Below are 21799 nucleotides of genomic sequence, written 5' to 3' on the forward strand. Positions count from 1 at the left end.
CCCACCTTCTTTTACCCTTTTTTATTTTAAATGCACTTATCTCTAATCTCATCATCCAATGTCATGTCCACCTGTTCTAGCTCCCTGGTAAATACTGAAGCAAAATAATTATTTAATATTTCTGCCATTTCTCTATTGTTACCTATGGTATTATCCTGTCTATCCCTTAATGGCCCTATTCTCATCCCAACCTTCCTTTTTTTATTCATGTATCTATAAAATATTTTACTTTTTTTTTATGTTCCTTGATAATTTATGCCTCCCTCATTTTTTTGACTTCTCTCCTAATCTTTTTGTATTCTCTCATTATGCACTCCCCTGCTGTCTGTGTACTTAATGTATGCCTCTTTCCTTACCCTCAAATATTCCCTTATGGCTTTATTCATCCATGGAGTCTCATTATTGTTTAGTTTGTTCTTTCCTTTTAGCGGAATATATTTTTCCTGCACTCTGGTGAAGACCATTTTAAACGTTTCCCATTGCTGTTCTACATCGTTGTTTGCCAATATTGTTGGCCATTTTTTTCCCAAGTTGTATTCTCAGCCCCTCAAAATCAGCTTTTCTCTAATCTATTAACCTGGTTTCAATCATACTTATGTCCTTCTCAATGATCATTTTAAAGCGTGTTATGTTATGGTCACTATTGTCTATATGTTTCCCTACTTTTACGTCTCTTGTCTGCTTTGGTTCATTCCCCATTATATAGAAACATAGAAGATTAGCTGGGGGGGCCCGGCGTTGCCAGGGCTTTTTTGGGCCGCGCGGTTTACGGCTGGGCGCTGCTGCTCCCGCGCTCTGTGTCACTCTTTCCCTCCCTGACCCCCCTCTCTATCCCTCCCCCTCTCTCTCCCTGCCCCTCTCTCTCCCTGCCCCTGTCTGTCCCCTCTCTCTCTCTCTCTCTCTCCCCCTCTCCTCTCCCTCCCTCCCCCTCTTTTGGCACCCGGGGAAGGGCTTTGAAAATTGAGCCCGGCCGCGGTGGCCGTGCGGGGCCTAGCGCTGAAGGCCCGGCCGGGCTCTTGGGCCGAGACGGACCCCAGCTGAGCTCCCGGTGCGTGTGGCCGCCGCGCCAAGGGTGGCGCAGTTTACGGCCGGCCACTGACGCTCCCCCGCCCGCTCTGTGTCTCGGGCCGAGCGGTTGTGAGGCCCGGTCCGAGTGACTCCAACTCACCTCCCGCTCCCGGAGCCGCAATGTGGGGGTTTGTTTGGCTGGTGCTGTCGCTGTGGGGATGAAAAAAATGGCGGCGAAGTTTCAGGAGGCTGCAGGATTAGGCCCGCCCACACGCGGAATGAAACGCCCCCCGTGACGCACCGATTGGTTAACCATCAGGTCACTGAACTGTAGGATTGGTGAACCATCACGTCAGTCAACGCTATCCCCTGTACGTTTGGTCAACCATCACGTCACTCGACGCTAATGAGCGGTAGGATTGGTCAACCGATAATGAGTGGATTTTGTCCTTTTTTTTTAACGTTTTTTGTATAGTGTCCAAACAATTTTTGTCTGACCAAAAAGTAAATATGCCTATTAGACTCCCCTAATGATAAGCTTTCTTTTGATATAACATGCGTGTAGGTACGCTCTATAACTTTTGAGTGTATAGCGGACAGACAAACAGACAAACCAGCTCTTTTTATATATAGATAGATAGATAGGAGCAGAAGTAGGCCATTCGGCCCTTCGAGCCCGCTTCGCTATTCAATGAGATCATGGCTGATCATCCAAATTCAGTACCCTGTCCCTGCCTTCTCTCCATAGCCCTTGATCCCTTTAGCCTTAAGAAATATATCCAACTCCTTCTTGAATATATTTAATGAATTGGCCTCAACTGTCTTCTGTGATAGAGAATTCCACAGGTTCACCACTCTCTGGGTGAAGAAATTCCCCCTCATCTCTGTCCTAAATGGCTTACCCCTTATCTTTAGACTGTGACCCCTGGTTCTGGACTCCCCCACCATCGGGAACATCCTTCCTGCATCTATCAGCAGCAAACTTGGATACATTGTACTTGGTCCCTTTAATCTAAGTCATTAATATAGAGTGTAAATAGCTGAGGCCCCAGCACTGATCCTTGCGGCACCCCACTAGCTGCAGCCTGCCAACCCGGGAATTACCCATTTATCCCGACTCTCTGTTCGTTAACCAATCCTCAATCCATGCTAATATATTACCCCCAACCCCATGAGCCCTTATTTTGCATAGCACCCTTTTATGTGGCACCTTATCAAATGCCGTTTGGAAATCCAAATATACTACATCCACTGGTTCCCCTTTATCTACCCTGCTAGTTACACTCTCAAAAACTCTAATAAGTTTGTTAAACACGATTTCCCTTTCATAAAACCATGTTGACTTTGCCGAATTATATTGTGATTCTGTACATGCCTTCACTAAGTATTATTGCCTGGACCAAGCTGCTAGCTGGTCATGCCTCTTCTGTGCTGGGATTTCTTCCATTTTAGAAATCATCATCATGGTGAATTGGGATTTGAATATGAGCTGCCTATTTTTTAAGATGATTTTCCGCTCCCCTCTGTGCCCCCAAGAGATGGGCTTAAAAAAATTCAGTCAATACCTTTGATAGTTTTGTGTAGGGAAAAAGAAAAGAACAGCACATCTGATCATACTTGTTCTTAACATTCTGGCTGTTGACCAAATCAAAGAAAAATATGGCGTAATTCTCTTTAATTGTGTGTCAGCTGTGGCTCAGTGGGCAGCATGCTCGCCTCTTAAGTCAGAAGGTTGTAGGTTCAAGTCCCATTCCAGAGACTTGAGCACAAAATCCAGGCTGACACGCCCAGTGCAGCACGGAAGGTAAGCTGCACTGTCGGAACAGCAGTACTGAGGGAGCGGCGCACTATCGGAGGGGCAGTACTGAGGGAGTGCTGCACTGTCGGAGGGGCAGTACTGAGGGAGCGCCGCACTGTCGGAGGGGCAGTACTGAGGTGATGTGTTACTGTTGCGAGATGTGGGAGCCGGTGAACCCCATTGAGGCTCACGGTGATTACATCTGTGACAAGTGTCTGCTGCTACAGGAACTCCAGCTCCGTGTTGATGAGCTGGAGTCTGAGCTTCAGACACTGTGACACATCAGGGAGGGGGAGAAGTTCCTGGACTCTGTGTTTCAGGAGATGGTCACACCTATGAAGTAAATTAATTCAGATGTAGCCCATGGTCAGGGACAAGACGGTGTGACTACGAGTGAGGCAGGTACGGGGATCCAGGAGGTAGTGTTGGAGGAGCCGCAGCCCTTGCTCTTGTCCAACAGGTTCGAGGTTCTTACTCCCTGTGGGGACAGGAGCAGGGACTGCAGGGAGGATGAGCAACCTGTCCACAGCACCGTGGAACGGGGGGCCATTCAAGAAGGGGGAGTAAATAGAAATGTTGTAGTGGTAGGCGATAGTATTATTAGGGGGATAAATAGAGTTCTCTGCAGCCGAGAGCGAGAGTCCCGTAGGCTGTGTTGCCTACCCAGTGCCAGGGTTAAGGACATCTCCTCTGGGCTGGAAAGAAACTTGCAGTGGGAGGGGGTGGATCCAGTTGTCGTGGTCCATGTTGGTACAAACGACGTAGATAGGACTAGGAAGCCGGTTCTGTTAAAGGAGTATGAGCAGCTAGGGGTCAAATTAAAAAACAGAACCTCAAGGGTAATAATCTCTGGATTATTACCTGAGCCACGAGCGAATTTGGCTAGGACAAATAAAATTAGAGAGTTAAATGCGTGGCTCAAAGACTGGTGTGGGAGAAATGGGTTTTGCTTCCTGGGACACTAGCACCAGTACTGGGGCAGGAGGGAGCTGTTCCGTTGGGACGGGCTTCACTTGGCCAGTGCTGGGACTAGAGTCCTGGCGGATCATATAATTAGGGCTGTAGAGAGGGCTTTAAACTAACTAGTGGGGGGGAGGTTCCTAGAGAACAAATAATAAAAATGACAACAGGGAAGGTCATAGACTTAGGTAGCAGTGGGGAAATTAAAAACCAGAGCGTGTCAGGAAGGGGCAGAAGGTATGGAGTAAAAGGTAAAGTAATAAAAAGGGCAAAAGCAGGAACTAAGTGTCACAAAACATATTTGAAAGTTCTCTATCTGAATGCACGTAGCATTCGTAACAAAATAGACGAGTTAATGGCACAAATAACTACATATGGGTATGATCTTGTGGCCATTACAGAAACATGGCTGCAGGGTGACAATGCCTGGGAATTAAACATACCAGGTTATTTAACGATCAGGAAGGACAGGCAGGAAGGAAGGGGAGGTGGGGTGGCTATGTTAATAAAGGAAGGAATCACTGTAATACAAAGAAATGATATTGGGTCAAAAGATCAGGATAATGAAACAGTTTGGGTGGAGATAAGGAATAATAAGGGGAAAAAAACACTAGTGGGCGTAGTCTATAGGCCTCCGAACAGTTGTAACTCTGTTGTACGGAGTATCAATCAGGAAATAGTTGAGGCTTGTAATAAGGGAACATCTATAATTATGGGGGATTTTAACTATCATATTAATTGGACAAATCAAATTGGGCAGGGCTGCCTTGAGGATGAGTTCATTGAGTGTATTAGGGATGGGTTTCTTGAGCAGTATGTAACTGAACCGACCAGGGGGCAAGCAACCTTAGATCTGGTCCTGTGTAACGAGACAGGATTAATTAAAAATGTCCTAGTAAAGGATCCCTTTGGAATGAGTGACCATAACATGGTTGAATTCCATATTCAATTAGAGGGTGAGAAGGTTGGATCTCAAACAAGCGTGCTAAGCTTGAATAAAGGAGACTATGAAGGTATGAGAGCGGAATTGAGTAGAGTGGATTGGGAAAATAGATTAATGGGTAAGACGATACATGATCAGTGGTGTACAGTTAAGGAGTTATTTTACAACTTCCAAAAAATATATATTCCACTGAGAAGAAAAGGGTGTAAAAGAAAAGACAGCCATCCGTGGCTAATTAAAGAAATTAAGGATAGTATTCGACTAAAAACAAGGGCATATAAGGTAGCCAAATCTAGTGGGAGGATAGAGGATTGGGAAAACTTTAAAAGACAGCAAAAGATAACAAAAAGATTAATTAAGAAAGGGAAGATAGATTATGAAAGTAAATTAGCAAAAAATATAAAAACAGATAGTAAGAGTTTTTATAGTTATATAAGAAGAAAAAGGGTGGCTAAAGTAAATGTTGGTCCCTTAGAGGATGAGACCGGGAAATTAATGGTGGGAAATATGGAGATGGCAAAAACACTGAATGAATATTTTGTATCAGTCTTTACAGTAGAAGACACTAAGAATATTCCAACACTGGACAAACAGGGGGCTAAAGGGGGGGAGGAGCTAAACACGATCAAATCACTAAAGAAGTGGTACTCGGTAAAATAATGGGACTCAAGGCGGATAAATCACCTGGACCGGATGGCTTACATCCTAGGGTCTTGAGGGAAGTGGCGGTAGGGATTGTAGATGCATTGGTAATAATTTTCCAAAACTCCCTGGACTCGGCAAAGGTCCCAGCAGACTGGAAAACTGCTAATGTAACACCCTTATTTAAAAAGGGCAGTAGACAGAAGGCTGGAAACTATAGACCGGTTAGCCTAACATCTGTGGTAGGTAAAATTTTGGAGTCCATTACTAAGGAGACAGTAACAGGACATTTAGATAATCATAATTTAATAGGACAAAGTCAGCATGGTTTTATGAAGGGGAAGTCATGTTTGACAAATTTCCTGGAGTTCTTTGAGGAAGTAACATATAGGGTGGATAAAGGGGAACCAGTGGACGTAGTGTATTTAGACTTCCAAAAGGCATTTGACAAGGTGCCACACAAAAGATTATTGCTTAAGATAAAAAATCACAGGATTGGGGGTAATATTCTGGCATGGATAGAGGACTGGCTATCTAACAGAAGGCAGAGAGTTGGGATAAATGGTTCATTCTCAAACTGGCAATCAGTAACTAGTGGTGTTCCGCAGGGGTCGGTGCTGGGTCCCCAACTCTTTACAATCTATATTAATGATTTGGATGAGGGGACCGAGTGTAACATATCAAAGTTTGCAGATGATACTAAGATGGGAGGGAAAGTAGTGAGTGAGGAGGACATAAAAAACCTGCAAGGGGACAAAGACAGGCTAAGTAAGTGGGCAGAGATTTGGCAGATAGAATACAATACTGGAAAGTGTGAGGTTATGCACTTTGGCAGGAAAAATCGTAGAGCAAGTTATTATCTTAATGGCAAGAAACTGAAAAGTACTGAAGTACAAAGGGATCTGGGGGTCCTGGTGCACGAAACTCAAAAGGTTAGTATGCAGGTGCAGCAAGTGATTAAAAAGGCCAATGGAATGTTGGCTTTCATTGCTAGGGGGATAGAATATAAAAATAGGGAGGTATTGCTTCAGCTGTACAAGGTATTGGTGAGTACGCACCTGGAATACTGCGTACAGTTTTGGTGTCCATACTTAAGAAAAGACATACTTGCTCTCGAGTCAGTACAAAGAAGGTTCACTCGGTTAATCCCGGGGATGAGGGGATGGACATATGAGGAGAGGTTGAGTAGATTGGGACTCTACTCATTGGAGTTCAGAAGAATGAGAGGCGATGTTATTGAAACATATAAGATTGTGAAGTGGTTGGATCGGGTGGATGCGGGGAGAATGTTCCCGATGATGGGTGAAACTAGAACTAGGGGGCATAGTCTTAGAATAAGGGGCTGCTCTTTCAAAACTGAGATGAGGAGGAACTACTTCACTCAGAGGGTGGTCGGTCCATGGAATATGCTGCCCCAAAAAGCTGTGGAAGCTACATCATTACATAGATTTAAAACAGAAATAGACAGTTTCCTAGAAGTAAAGGGAATTAAGGGTTACGGGGAGCGGGCAGGAATTTGGACATGAGCCTAGGTTCGGATCGGTCATGGCTCTGTGGGTAGCGGAGCGGGCCATGGGGCAGTGTAGCCTGACCCTGCTCCTATTTCGTGTGCCTAATTCTGTTAGATTCAGGAGATGGTTCTGTGATAGTAGATTGGCAGTTAGGATCAGATCAGCCATGATCTTATTGAATGGCGGAGCAGGCTCGAGGGGCCGATTGGCCTACTCCTGCTCCTATTTCTTATGTTCTTATGAGGGAGCGCCGCACTGTCGAAGGGTCAGTACTGAGGGCGCGCTGCACTGTCGGAGGGGCGGTACTGAGGGAGTGCCGCACTGTCGGAGGGGCAGTACTAAGGGAGTGCCGCACTGTCGGAGGGGCAGTACTGAGGGAGCGCCGCACTGTCGGAGGGGCGGTACTGAGGGAGTGCCGCACTGTCGGAGGGGCGGTACTGAGGGAGCGCCGCACTGTCGGAGGGGCAGTACTGAGGGAGCGCTGCACTGTCGAAGGGTCAGTACTGAGGGAGCGCTGCACTGTCGAAGGGTCAGTACTGAGGGAGCGCCGCACTGTCGGAGGGGCGGTACTGAGGGAGTGCCGCACTGTCAGAGGGTCAGTACTGAGGGAGCGCCGCACTGTCGGAGGGGCAGTACTGAGGGAGCGCTGCACTGTCGGAGGGGCGGTACTGAGGGAGTGCCGCACTGTCGGAGGGGCGGTACTGAGGGAGCGCTGCACTGTCGAAGGGTCAGTACTGAGGGAGCGCTGCACTGTCGGAGGGGCAGTACTGAGGGAGCGCTGCACTGTCGGAGGGGCAGTACTGAGGGAGCGCTGCACTGTCGGAGGGTCAGTACTGAGGGAGCGCCGCACTGTCGGAGGGGCAGTACTGAGGGAGTGCTGCACTGTCAGAGGGTCAGTACTGAGGGAGCGCCGCACTGTCGGAGGGGCGGTACTGAGGGAGTGCCGCACTGTCGGAAGTGCAGTCTTTCGGATGAGACGTTAAACCGAGGCCCCCTCGGGTGAATGTAAAAGATCCCATGGCACTATTTCAAAGAAGAGCAGCGGAGTTCTCCCAAGTGTCCTCGCCAATATTTGTCCCTTAATCAACATCACTAAAACATTGCTGTTTGTGGGAGCTTGCTGTGTGCAAATTGGCTGCTGCATTTCCTACATTACAACAGTGACTCCACTTCAAAAAGTACTTCATTGGCTGTAAAGCACTTTGGGACGTCCGGTGGTCGTGAAAGGCGCTATAGAAATGCAAGTCTTCTTTCTTTCTTAATTCATCAAACTAGGGTGATAGTAACGTGAACACAGGGATGGGAAAGATATGGAAGTGACAGTATCGGTGTTGCCTCCAAGATGCGCCTTTAGATCTGGAAAATCTTCAGTTTGATTCCTTATCTGCATTGAGTTAGCTGATCGAGCCCAGGCACCATTCAACATGTGTGTCCCTGGCTATGCAGGTCCTCAACAGTGTCCACTCCTGATGGATGGCAACACCCGCTAGAAAGTAGGTTAAGTTAATGATCCATCATATGCCAATGTAATTTTAAAATTAATTGCACTCTTTGGTAGATTTAGTTGGGCAACGGTATTCTCACTATTTTAAAATGGAATGGTTTTGGAAATATTTCAGACTGATGCTGTCCCAATAAGTGATGCGTGAACCAGTAATATTCTTATTGTGTAAAACTTACAAACACAATTACAAGTATTGTATCTGTACTTCGCCTGACATGAATTTTGTTATGAATTTTCTCTGTTTTTGTAGGTGAAGATGTGAAACCTCGAGAGTACATCGTGGCATTACAGCATCCAGTTACCACCAACATTAAACATTCCGTTAAGATGTTCGAGTTTACACTCGACGCTCTAATAACTTTCGGCAAACGCACCTTGATTCTGTTTCCCAACATTGATGCAGGTGGGCAGAAAGTCCTTGAGTGTGTACGTGATTTAAAACTTGGCAACTGTTGTGTTTTGAATTATTGAACAGAGTCCATCGATTAATCTTTGAGTTGTGTAAAATAACAGCTCTAAAATGAAGTTTAAAATATTGATTAAAACACACCCTGACTTCCGCCTACAACTGGAGAAATACCAAGCAGTCTTAGTAGTTCCTGTGAAGCGCCTTGGGATGTTTTATTATATAAAATATAAGTTGTTGTTTCAATGCTAAACTTGCAGATGGTAGCAAGTTAGGCAACATCTGGGCTGACCAGTGGCAAATGAAGTTTAATGCAAACAAACACAAAGTCCTGCATATTGGACTGTGTAGGGGGAAGTTGAAAGGGACTCAGAATATTAGTCGACATGTCATTTACTTCCCCCTCTAATGTGTACAAATGTACTTTGGGACCCAGGACCAGGAATGGCTATCTCCATGCATCAGGCCAGTTCCAAAGATCACAGGGGCCTCATCCACTTTACCTTTCTATAGGTGAAAATTTATAAATGCCCTCTTAAACTGTTAGAACAATCTTTGCTTCTATTGCGCCCCCGGTGGTCTATCCAACACGTTCACCGCCATCTGTTTGAAGAATGGTTCTAGTTTTAAAAAATCGAGCCCCTCTTTTGAAAAATATAAGAATTTCAGTTAACACTTTAATATCAGTAATTGTATTCAGCACCAACAACTTGCCTTTCTGTGTGTACATACTGGCACATCACTGAGCACTGTACAGGGCAGTGGATAGTGAGTGAGGGGGTGGGGGTGTGCAAAGGAAGAGGATCCAGAGGAGCCAGAAACCCAAGGAGGAGGGTTTCAAGGACATTGTTTGAGGAAGGGAGGGAGGTGGTGAGGGAAAGAATTCCAGAGGGAGGGAACAAGTTGGCTGAAGGAACAACCTCCGAGTGGAGTGGAGGGATTTGGGGAACAAGTAATAATCCAACTTATTCTCGCAATTGCAATACATTTCTCCCCCCCACCAACCCCCTCCACCCAGCCCAAACAATTGGAGCATTAGGACTGTAAACATACAATCTTACTGTTGTTATAGGTTCTCGTTTTAAATCTGTCTGGACAACAGGAGGAGAGGTGTATTTGTGATAGCTTTGTCCAACTGCTTGTGTAGAGATTAAGCCAATCAGTAGCTTATCTCTAGTCTTTCAAATAATCAGGATCGACTGCAAACCAATATGGTGGGTATATTGGGGGAAAAATTCAGTTGGTAGCGCCTCCCATTAGCGCCTTAAGAGGGTGCCAAGTGGGGCGCAAAGCAACTAGGCCCGGGTGCGGCGATATCTGCGCCTCTCGTGAAATTAACTAGACATTTTGCGGCGGCGCTAAACACTACCGCCACGATCTCCTGCGCCGGCAGATCGTGAAGTCAGTCGAGTGCGCAACGCCCTGGTAGCACCCCGGACCGGATATTGAGTGGCACCGCCTGCCGCTAGCAACGACAGGTTGAGGGGAGCGTTCTGCAGTCAGGAAGGGACTGGGGGAGCACTATTTAAAGGCAACCACTTCCTGCCTTTTTTTGTTGGTGCCATTTTTGCACCACGCATTCTGAGAGAGAGAGAGAGAGAGACTTCTGGAGAGATTCAACGCTGTGTGAAGGAGCTTAGGGTACTGAGCAGCACTTTGCAGGTTCATTTTGATTTGACCTTCCTTGTACCGATTTAGAAGAGACTATGGGGGCTGCACTCTGAGCTCTTTCCCTGGGCCTCTCCATTGTTCTTTCCAGCAGATTTGATGTGCAGGTCTCTCCAGGCCGAGATTCAAGGCTGCAATGAGCAGGGTGTGGATGGAGAGCAAGATCGACCCTCCCCTTTAAGAACTGGCCGGCGCCAGTGTGTCTGTGTTCCACTGCTGACTGACATCACATGAGCTCTGCCAGCGCTCTGAGGTAGCGCCTCACTCCTCGGCGTTAGCACCTTAGAGGTGTGTAGCGCCTGATTTAGCGCTCCAATCACCTCCAGGGGCGATAAAAGCCAAGTTTGCTGTTGGAGGTGATAATTAGTGCCAGGCGCTAAACTTTGCGCACCGCCAATAATGACGCCCCAAATGGGGCGATACCGAATTTTTCCCCCATTGTGTTTAATCGGAGTTTAAGACGGAATATAACATGCTAGTTATACAGCAAAAACATACAAACGTGACAAGCAGCTGGTACCGGTCTCGATCGGACAGACAGACAGCTGGCTTGCAGCCTCTCTTCCTCTCGTCTAGAACCTCCGAGTTGGTGAGCATGGAATCACTCTCGAAAGAGCGTTCGACCAGCCCAACTTCTGCTTGACTCTTCCCTCCACCGTCTGTGTGGGCAAGCACTCGGTGTTACTTTTATTCTCTTTTTAGGAGTGGGCCTGAGGCCAAATTATTGACAAGACCATCTGACCTATAGAGGCTCCCCTAAAACCTCAGGACCCAATGGGCATCGAGTTCTTTGTCTCAATTCTTGGATGAAAGCCCTCCCCAAAAGGGGTCTCATGATCTCATCCAATTTGTCTTATTGTTTAATCTTTCTAAAGGTTTGTCCTTTGGAATTCGTGCCTTATCTCCCTGGTCCCTCTCCTCCCTGGCACAATTGGCACTAGGCCTGGCCCTGTACCCTTTTAATCATGAGGCCCAAGCCAGAGCTGTCCCACTTCAGCCAGTCGTTATCTCACTTTCATCGAGCAAACGGCCCCACCCTAAGATGGATACCTTAACCTCCCCAAAATTCCTTTTATTCTATGTCTTTCTATACTAATCAACTTTTAATTATCTTCACAAACAGTTTTGTTAAGCTAATTCCAATTCCTACCTTAGTATTATATCATGGTTATTAGCAATAATAGAAGAAATGTAGGCATTGAGCCTTAGTTGTTCCAATTAGAGATATTAAACAAGTAGAAATCCCAACTTGAAAACAGCATTTAGTTAGCTGGGAAACGAGATTATATATGACCGTCACACTGCAGAATGCTAGAACATCCACAGAGAACCAAAACACAGGCAGATTCTGAGCTTCGATCCAGTTATTCTAATAGTCTGAAGAGACTTTTTGCCTCCAGTTCTAAAACCATCGTGTAAAGACAGTATTATTTGCATCACAATTTCATTCACATAACCATATACATTTTGGATACCCCTGATTTCTAACACTTGTTAATCCATCTGTCTGGAACACTGAATGACGGACATACCTGCAGATATTTTTTGAATACCAATTATATTCATAGCATTTGCTTTATTTCAGAGCATGAATGCTCAATCCTTGAATTGACCGACTCTAAAACAGAATTTTAGTTTTATATCTTATCGTAAGACGTGTGTTCACTTTGAAACCTAACCAGCATCTGTCGGTACTTAACTTTGTAACTTTCAATAAGGTACATACTCTGCTTTCAGTAAACATGTCATAAGATCACAATCTGTAAATTTGTCAGCTGGCTTTGTACGTTAAATGATTTTTAAATTTATGTTGCTATCTTTTTTTATTCATTTATGGGATGTGGGCAAGGCCAGCATTTATTGCCCATCATGCAAAATTAAGGCTCATGGGATTGGGGGCAAAGTATTAACGTGGATAGAGAACTGGCTGGCGGATAGAAAACAGAGAGTTGGAATAAACGGCTCGTTTTCGGAGTGGCAGGCAGTGACCAGCGGGGTGCCGCAAGGATCTGTCCTGGGACCCCAGCTGTTCACAATATATATAAATGATCTGGATCAGGGAATTGGATGCAATATTTCCAAATTCGCTGACGACACTAAACTAGGAGGAGGGGTGGGCTCTGATGAGGATGTCAGGAGGCTACAGTGCGATTTGGACAGGTTGGGGGAATGGGCGGATACGTGGCAGATGCACTATAATGTGGATAAATGCGAGGTTATCCACTTTGGGGGTAAAAACAGGAGGGTGGATTATTATCTAAATGGCAATAGATTGGGAGATGGGGAAGTGCAGAGGGACCTGGGTGTTCTTGTGCACCAGTCACTGAAGGAGAGCATGCAGGTGCAACAGGCGATTAAGAAGGCAAATGGTATGTTGGCCTTCATATCAAGGGGGTTCGAGTATAGGAATAGGGATACCTTACTACAGCTGTACAAGGTGCTGGTGAGACCGCATCTGGAGTATTGTGTACAGTTTTGGTCGCCCCATCTGCGGAAGGATGTTCTTGCCATGGAAAGAGTGCAGCGGCGATTCACCAGGCTGATACCTGGAATGGCGGGAATGACCTACGAGGAGAGATTGAATAGTTTGGGCTTGTACTCACTGGAGTTTAGAAGATTGAGAGGGGATCTCATCGAAACATATAAAATTATGGCAGGCCTGGACAGGCTGAATTCAGAGAGAATGTTTCCAATGGCAGGGGAGCACAGAACCAGGGGCCACAGTCTAAAAATAGCGGGCAAATCATTTAAAACAGAGATGAGGAAGAATTTCTTCACTCAAAGAGTGGTGAGCCTGTGGAATTCCCTGCCACAGAGGGCTGTGAAGGCTAATTCAATAAATATTTTCAAGAGAGAATTGGATATATTTCTGAAGGCTAAGGGGATTAAGGGTTACGGAGAAAAGGCGGGGACGGGGTACTGAACTGGTAAGATCAGCTATGATCTCAGATGAAGATCAGCCATGATCTCATTGAATGGCGGAGCAGGCTCGAAGGGCCGAATGGCCTACTCCTGTTCCTATCTCTATGTTTCTATGTTTCTAATTGCCCTTGAGAAGGTGGAGGCGAGAAGGTGGAGGCGAGAAGGTGGAGGCGAGCCGCTGCAGTCCGTGTGGTGAAGGTGCTCCCACAGTGCTGTTAGGGAGGGAGTTCCAGGATTTTGACCCAGCGACGATGAAGGAACGGCGATATATTTCTAAGTCAGGATGGTGTGTGACTTGGAGGGGAACTTGGAGGTGGTGGTGTTCCCATGCGCCTGCTGCCCTGGTCCTTTAGGTGGAAGAGGCCGCGGGTTTGGCTGTTAGCTGATTGATGTATTAATTTTTGTTTACACCTGCAGGAAGTAAAGAAATGGTGCGAGTGATGAGAAAGAAAGGGATTGAACAGAATCCAAATTTCCGGGCAGTGAAGCATATTCCCTTTGAACAGTTTATCCAAATGGTCGCACATGCTGGGTTAATGATTGGTAACAGTAGTTGTGGGGTGCGGGAAGCAGGTGCGTTTGGAACACCTGTCATCAACCTGGGAACTCGCCAAACCGGAAGAGAAACAGGTAAACTCTGGCACAGGAGAACTCAAATCACTGGAGTGCAACAAGATGTTGGACCTCTTTAATTTTTTTTAAACTGGTGAATGTTGTGCTCATTATGTCAACTGTGGCTCAATTGGTAGCACATTCGCCCCTGAGTCAGAAGGTTGTGGGTTCAAGTCCCACTCCAGGGACCTGAGCACAGAAAGCTAGGCTGACACTCCCAATGCAGTACTGAGGGAGTGCTGCACTGTCAGAGGGGCGGTACTGAGGGAGCGCCGCACTGTCGGAGGGGCAGTACTGAGGGAGTGCTGCACTGTCGGAGGGGCAGTACTGAGGGGGCGCCGCACTGTCGGAGGGGCAGTACTGAGGGAGCGCCGCACTGTCGGAGGGGCAGTACTGAGGGCGCGCTGCACTGTCGGAGGGGCAGTACTGAGGGAGTGCTGCACTGTCGGAGGGGCAGTACTGAGGGAGCGCTGCACTGTCGGAGGGGCAGTACTGAGGGAGCGCTGCACTGTCGGAGGGGCAGTACTGAGGGAGCGCTGCACTGTCGGAGGGGCAGTACTGAGGGAGAGCTGCACTGTCGGCGGTGCCGTCTTTCGGATGAGACGTTAAACCAAGGCCCCGTCTGCTCTCTCAGGTGGACGTAAAGGATTCCGTGGCATTATTTCGAAGAAGAGCCGGGGAGTTCTCCCCAGTGTCCTGGGGCCAATATTTATCCTTCAACCAACATCACAAAAACAGATTATCTGGTCATTATCACATTGCTGTTTGTGGGAGTTTGCTGTGCGCAAATTGGCTGCCGCGTTTCCCACCTTACAACAGTGACTCCACTTCAAAAATACTTAATTGGCTGTAAAGCACTTTGAGACGTCCGGTGGTCATGAAATGTAAGTCTTTCTCTTTTATTGAAGGACATTTGCTCTGGGAACTGGAGGAATAAGCTTGCATGTAGATAGCACCTTATTGCATGGAGCAGGCAGACAGAGCCTCGGTTTAACTTCTCATTCGGCACCGACATTATGCTGGAATGGGCCTTGAATCCGCAGCCTTCTGATTCGGTGCTACCAACAGAGCCAGTTTAGGTACTGATGGTCAGTGTCAAGCACTGCCAGATCAGGTATGGCACAGACAGATGCACAGCCTGGCTCTGTCTGCTCAGCCCTGTGTCACACTAGTGTGACATTTTCCCATTTCCGTATCCGGAATCTTCAGCCACTTGGAATTGGGTTGACCAGAATCCCATGCAATGGCATAGAATCGGCTTCAAACAAAAGTCCAGGAGGTTTCAGAAGCTATGGGGAGCAATCCATTGCAGTCAGGCCCAGCACTTCCACAAACTGGTGGTAAGTGCTAGATCTGGGAGAGGCTTTCATCAAGGTCTTTCATTTCAGAGGTACATTGAACAGACTTCAACTTGCCATTTGCAGCTGTAAGTCTAAACTAATGCCTCTAGGGCTTTTCGTACCAGTGCTTTCAGTAAAGATTTATAGAATAAAGTTCAGAGGTATTTTCTTATTATTGGCTTTGCTCTTACACAATTGAAAATGGACAAAGAAATAAAATCATGATCAATATTTATAAAATTACATTGCCATGGTTTTTGATCTATAAAAAGGGCTTAGCAAATACTTTGCAAATACTTCTTTATCTCACAGCGGACCTGGTGCTGTGCACAATACAGTGGGCCAGTTTGGCTTTACTTGTTGGGATTCTGCCGTAGCTATGAAAATAAGACCGATACCCGGGGGCACTAAATTAAAAATTAACAAGGAAAGGAAAACTAGTTACATCCCCTAACAAAATGGGTGTGACAATATTTGCAGATCTTTACACAGGTTAACACTGAATTTAACCAACTTGTGTTTATCCTGCTTGCAAATCGTGTTTAACCAACTTGATTGAGTTTTTTGATGAGGTAGCGGGGAGGGTTGATGAGGGCAATGCGGTTGATGTAGTGTACATGGACTTCCAAAAGGCGTTCGACAAAATGCCACATAATAGGCTTGCCAGCAAAGTTGAAGCCCATGAAATAAAAGGGACAGTGGCAGCATGGATACGGAATTGGCTAAGTGACAGGAAACAGAGTAGTGGTGAATGGTTGTTTTTCAGACTGGAGGAAGGTATACAGCGGTGTTCCCCAGGGGTCGGTACTAGGACCACTGCTTTTCTTGATATATCTTAATGACTTAGACGTGGGTGTACAGGGCACAATTTCAAAATTTTCAGATGACACAAAACGTGGAAGTATAGTGAACAGTGAGGAGGAGAGTGATAGACTTCAAGAAGACATAGACAGGCTGGTGGAATGGACGGATACGTGGAAAGATTAAATTTAACGCAGAAAAGTGTGCAGTGATACATTTTGGTAGGAAGAATGAGGAGAGGCAATATAAACTAAAGGGTTCTTCTTAGGCAGTCCCTCGGAACCGAGGATGACTTGCTTCCACATTAAAAATGAGTTCTCAGGTGACTGATGAGTCCAATGCGGGACCTACAGTCTCTGTCACAGGTGGGGCAGACGGTGGTTGAAGGGGCGGGTGGGTGGGGTGCTTGGGTTGACGTGCGCTCCTTGCGCTGCCTGTGCTTGGCTTCCGCTTGCTCCTAAAGGGGGTGCATGAACAGAGAGCCCTGGGGGTATATGTGCACAAATCGTTGAAGGTGGCAGGGAAGGTTGAGAAAGCAGTTAGAAAGGCTTACGGGATCCTGGGCTTCATGAATTAGAGGTATAGGCCTAGAAATTCGGTTGGTAGCGCCGGCGCTGAGCGCCTAAAGAGACCTAGAATTGGGGCGATACCCTATGTTGGGGCGTTCGCTATGAAGATAGCGACAACTCAGATATTGACTATACATTTAGCGCCTGCGCTAAGTGTTTGCGCGCGCCCGCGAGTGCAAGCAGATCATGACGTCATTTCAGTGTGCAACGCCTTCTAGGAGCGCCTGAGCGCATACTGGGTGGCGCCCGGAGCCTTAACGCCCAGCGCTATTAGTGACAGTTCGAGGGAGGGCTAGCAGGCCCTTCTCGGAGTAGGGGGGCGCTATTTAAAGGGGACAGCTCTAGTGCAGAATCTTCAGCCACTTGGCCTGCTCATTGCGATCGTTGCTGGAGAGAGTTGGTGAGCTACTGTGGAGCGGAGTTCTGGGAATTTAGCTTTAGAGTACTTGGGACCTTCAAACCTGTCCGAAGCACTTGCAGCACTACACCTAAAAGCCTTTTGACCAACTAGCATCGGAATGGGAGCTTCTTTGGAGGGCAACGGCCTCATCGCCCAACACTGTGAAGGGGCAGAGAGACGGCGGGAGAGAGGGCCGGGATTGGCCAGAAGGAGGAGGGGCAATGGAGGTCGGCCAATCCGACGGGAAGCTGCGAGGCTCTTTAGGCAGCAGGTGACAAGCCTTGACATGTCGGAGGAGCAGTGTTTGGGAAGGCTCCGATTCTGGAGGGACATTGTTACTGATCTGTGCCACCTGCTTGGTCAGGATCTGCAGCTGCGTGAACGCTGCAGAACCTCTCTGTCCGTGATCGCTAAACTGACTGATGGCCTCAATTTTTATGCCAATGGATCCTTTCAGTCAGCCATTGGGGACATTGCGACTGTCGCTCAGGTTGCAGTCCACTGTTGCATCCGGCAAGTTACAGATGCCCTTTATAGGCGAAGGCGTCAATTCATGACCTTCCCTCTGACCCTGCACAAGCAGGCGGAGCGCGCGCAGGGTGTCGCTTCTATTGCGGACTTCCCCATGGTGCAGGGGGCGAGTGACAGCACACACGTGGCTTTGAGGGCGCCATGCCATCATCCTTAGGACTTCCGCAACCGCAAGGGGTTCCACTCCCTCAACATGCAGCTGGTCTGTGACCACCGCCAAATCATCATGGCAGTCACCGCGCATTTCCCAGGGTGCAGCCACGATGCCTTTATCCTGCGGTTTACCTCAGTTTGTAACCTTTTTGAGGGGCTGCCTCGAAGACGAGGCTGGCTATCCTCTCTGGCCATGGCTGATGACAACACTCCGTGTGGCCGACACCCCAGCAGAAGAGCTGATCAGCGGCCATCAGGCGACCAGGCACAGTAAACAGCACACTATTGGTGTTGTCAAAAAGCGCTTCCGATGTCTGGAACATTCGGGGGGATCCCTGCAGTACTCGCCGCAGCAAGTGGGACACATCGTCATCGTCTGCTGCATGCTCCACAACTTGGCGAATCAACGCCCCCAGCCAATTCCAGCTGTCCCTCAACGACCAGCAGAGCAGGCGGAGGAGGAGTATGAGTATGAGGAGGAGGAGGAGGAAGAGCAGGCGGAGGAGGAGGAGGAGGAAGAGGAGGAGGAGGCGGAGGAAGAGCAGGAGGCGGAGGAGGAGGAGGAGGGAGAAGATGGAAGGGCTGCTGAAAGTGGAAGGGCCATACGTCAGAGGCTCATCTGGACTCGTGTCGAGACCCCTGTGGCGGAATGATGAGAGTCTTAACTCATGCGCACTTTGGATGTTTGAGGGCCTCTGAATGCCAGCATCACTGAAACTAGTCACATGCACCATGCCACATTGAAACTTCTGTTTATTGGCACAAAAGTCTTTCATTACAGCTAAACAACGTAATGTCAACAGAAACCATAACTTTCAAAATAACTGAACTCTTCGGCAAAGCCGCAAAACTCAACAAACCTTCTGCAAATATAACAACAGGTGAGGGTGTCCTTGAATTTGGACAAACAAACGTCTCAGCACCTCCCTCTACAACTGGCCCCTTGAGGGAGAACGACTTCTCTTTCGCGCCCGGCCCCTTCCCTCCCTGCTGCTCCTACGTAATTGGACCCCAGTGGTGGGCTCAAGGCTGGGGGATGCCTGCTGACTGTCTGGAAGCGCAGAAGCCCCTGAGGGACGGCCTGGCTGACCTCTGGGCTTGGAGGGTGCGGACGCAGGATGCTTGATGTGACCATGGCTGGAAGCAGTGTGGCCTGCAGGTGGTGGCAGCTGCAGTGCAGGCGTCCCAGCGCTGGCATGTGCAATGGTCTCCTGCCGAGAGAGGACACCTGCACCATGGTCGGACGACACACTGGCTATCTGAGGGGAGCGGCTCGGCTCATCCGCCACAATCGCATGCTCCACTGATTCCTGGCCTTGTATGGGACTGGAAGGGCCCGGGGTGATCCTAACTGATGCAGAGAGGATGGCTACAGTGAGAGATCGCGTTGCGTCAATCTGGGTGTGGAGGAGCCCAGCAAGTGACTGCGTGGCAACAGTGAGGACCTGTGTGCCAGGTGCCAGTGCTTCGGAGAAGGCCTGGACAGTTCTATCCCATTGCTTCGGACAAGGCAGGTGCCGACCGCTCCACTGCCTCGGACAAGCCCTGGACAGACCTTTCCAGGGATTGTCCGAAGCCCTGAACAGTCCTTTCCATAGCCGACTCAAAGCCGTGGACAGTCCTCTCCATTGTTGGGCCGAAGCCCTGGATAGTCCTGTCCATTGTTGCCCCGAAGCCCTGGATAGACCTGTCCATTGTTGCCCCGAAGTCCAACATACTCTTAGCCAATGAATCTATTGACTCAGGCATCTTCTCGACTGCAGCCATCAGCTCCGTGTGTCTGACCCGGGCCTGTTTGCTCATCTCAGCCAGGCGACGCACCTCATCTGCACTCTGTGCAGCAGTCATCACTACCTGCCTTGCCCTCCGGGGAGACGGTGGCCGAACTTGCCTATCCGCCGTGCGTTGCTGCATGCCGCTTGGTCCGGCAACTGGTTCATCCTCAGAGCTCCCCTCCAGGGGACTACTATCCCCAGTCTGTAGATGTGTCCGCTCCCCGGATTCTGCAACGGCTGGTCCGGATTCCTCCTGGTCCTCGCCTCCGGTGGCACTGGCAGCTTCAGTGCGTTGAGCCCGAGTTGGTGCTGCTTCATCTGAAAGTGGGAGGTGGAAGAGTGGCTTTAGCAAAAGGACAGGTTTGCTGAAAGGCATGCCAGATTGCGGCAAGGCTCTGACATGGCTGCACACTGAGGATGCATGCTGGCGGGGGGACCAAGTGGAAGGCAACAGGTGAAAAAGGTGAGAGTCTTACCCTCGCTGTCGGAAATGGGGTCGGCAGATGCAGTGGTCACAGGACCAGACAGACGCCCTCCAAGAATCTGGTGCACTCTCTCCTCCAGATCCGTGAGAGTGACCACTTGTGGAGGTCCGCCACCGGTTCGACGCTGCTCCTTTCGGATCATCGCCAGCTTGGACTGCAGGGGAAAGAAGGGGAAGTTCTGTAACATGAGGCCTTGAGAGATCATCGCATGCCCCCCATGGTGCAAGAGTCCTTACATGAGGCCTTGAGACATCTGTCCATGTGTGTGCCCAGAAAGGGCCATGGGTGCATGCTGACAGATGGCCATTGGGGCATCATTGCAGCAGGGTGCCCGAAGTCAGCTGCAGATGGGGGGAATCAGAAGTTTGCTAAACCATCACTCACCCTAACAATCCGTGTGAGGTCGTTGAATTTCTTCCTGCACTGAACAGGGGTCCTGGTCGCCATGCTGCTGGAGTTGACCCTCACAGCAACCTCCCTCCAAGATCGTCGGTAAACCTTCTGATTCGGCCTCTTGCCATTGTCCGGATACAGGACATCTCGACGGCGTTCAACTGCAGCCACCAAGTGGTCCAGAGCCTCAGTGCTGAAGCGCTCTGCTCTCTGTCTAACCTTCTCCATGCTGAACAAGTTTCTAATGCCAGACAAGGGCGAGCGCCGATTCTGAGGCCTACAGGGCGTTGGGTGTTGAAGCTCAGGCTGACTGACCCACCCCTTTAAGAGCCGGCCGGCGCCTGGAAGCCTCGTGGTTTCCCGTAATTGAGATCACCTGCGCTGCGCCCGTCCGCGTCGATATTGAGTAGCGCCTGAACTTTTGCGCCTTAGGAGCACCGTGCAATGGCTGAATTAGCGCCTCAATCCCCTTTGGGGGCGATGCAACCCAATATCTCACCAGGCAGCGATAACTTTCGTCTGGCTATAAACTTAGCGCTTCGCCAGTTCTAACGCCTCAAGCGGGGCTATACCCAATTTCTAGGCCATAGAGTTCAAAAGTGTGGAAATTATGATGAACCTTTATAAAACACTGGTTCGGCCTCAACTGGAGTATTGTATCCAATTCTGGGCACCGCACTTTAGGAAGGATGTGAAGGCCTTAGAGAGGGTGCAGAAAAGATTTACGAGAATGATTCCAGGGATGAGGGACTTCAGTTATGTGGATAGACTGGAGAAGCTGGGGTTGTTCTCCTTAGAGCAGAGAAGGTTGAGAGGAGATTTGATGGAGGTGTTCAAAATCATGAGGGGTCTAGACAGAGTAGATGGAGAGAAACTGTTCCCATTGGCGGAAGGGTCGAGAACCAGAGGACACAGATTTAAGGTGATTGGCAGAAGAACCAAAGGCGACATGAGGAACACCTGTTTTATGAAAGGGAAATCGTGTCTGACATATCTAAAATTTTGATTGGGGATTGTTTTACACAATAGTGCAAACTAGTAGTGTCTCGCGTGTTCTCGATTTTAATACAATTCCAAACGAACTAAAGAGGCTGGGGCTTTTTTATCTAGAAAAGGGAAGGCTGAGGGGTTACCTGATAGAGGTCTTTAAGATAATGAAAGGGTAGAAGTGGAGAAAATGTTTCCACTTGTGGGAGAGACCACAACTTGGGGTCATAAATATAAGATAGTCACTAAGAAATCCAAACGGGAAACTTCTTTACCCAGAGAGTGGTGAGAATGTGGAACTCGCTACCACAGGGAGTGGTTGAGGTGAATAGCAGAGATACATTTAAGGGGAACCTAGATAAACACATGAGGGAGAAAGGAATAGAACGAT

At 48.3% G+C, this 21799-nt stretch overlaps 1 protein-coding gene across 4 annotated transcripts in view; it reads left to right on the forward strand.

The window, feature by feature from the left end:
- gne (glucosamine (UDP-N-acetyl)-2-epimerase/N-acetylmannosamine kinase) overlaps nucleotides 1-21799 on the forward strand; it is a 467449-nt gene that overhangs the window by 424403 nt on the left and 21247 nt on the right. For all 4 annotated transcript variants that reach the window (XM_086005585.1, XM_086005603.1, XM_086005574.1 and 1 more), the window contains exons 4-5: nucleotides 8617-8769; nucleotides 13780-13992. In XM_086005585.1, the coding sequence (XP_085861711.1) occupies nucleotides 8617-8769; nucleotides 13780-13992 (366 nt within the window). The remainder of the gene's footprint in view (nucleotides 1-8616; nucleotides 8770-13779; nucleotides 13993-21799) is intronic.

The sequence above is a fragment of the Somniosus microcephalus genome, chromosome 2, assembly GCF_052327205.1.
Source record: "Somniosus microcephalus isolate GS21.2 chromosome 2, FLI_Smic_1.0, whole genome shotgun sequence".
NCBI classification, from domain to species: domain Eukaryota; kingdom Metazoa; phylum Chordata; class Chondrichthyes; order Squaliformes; family Somniosidae; genus Somniosus; species Somniosus microcephalus.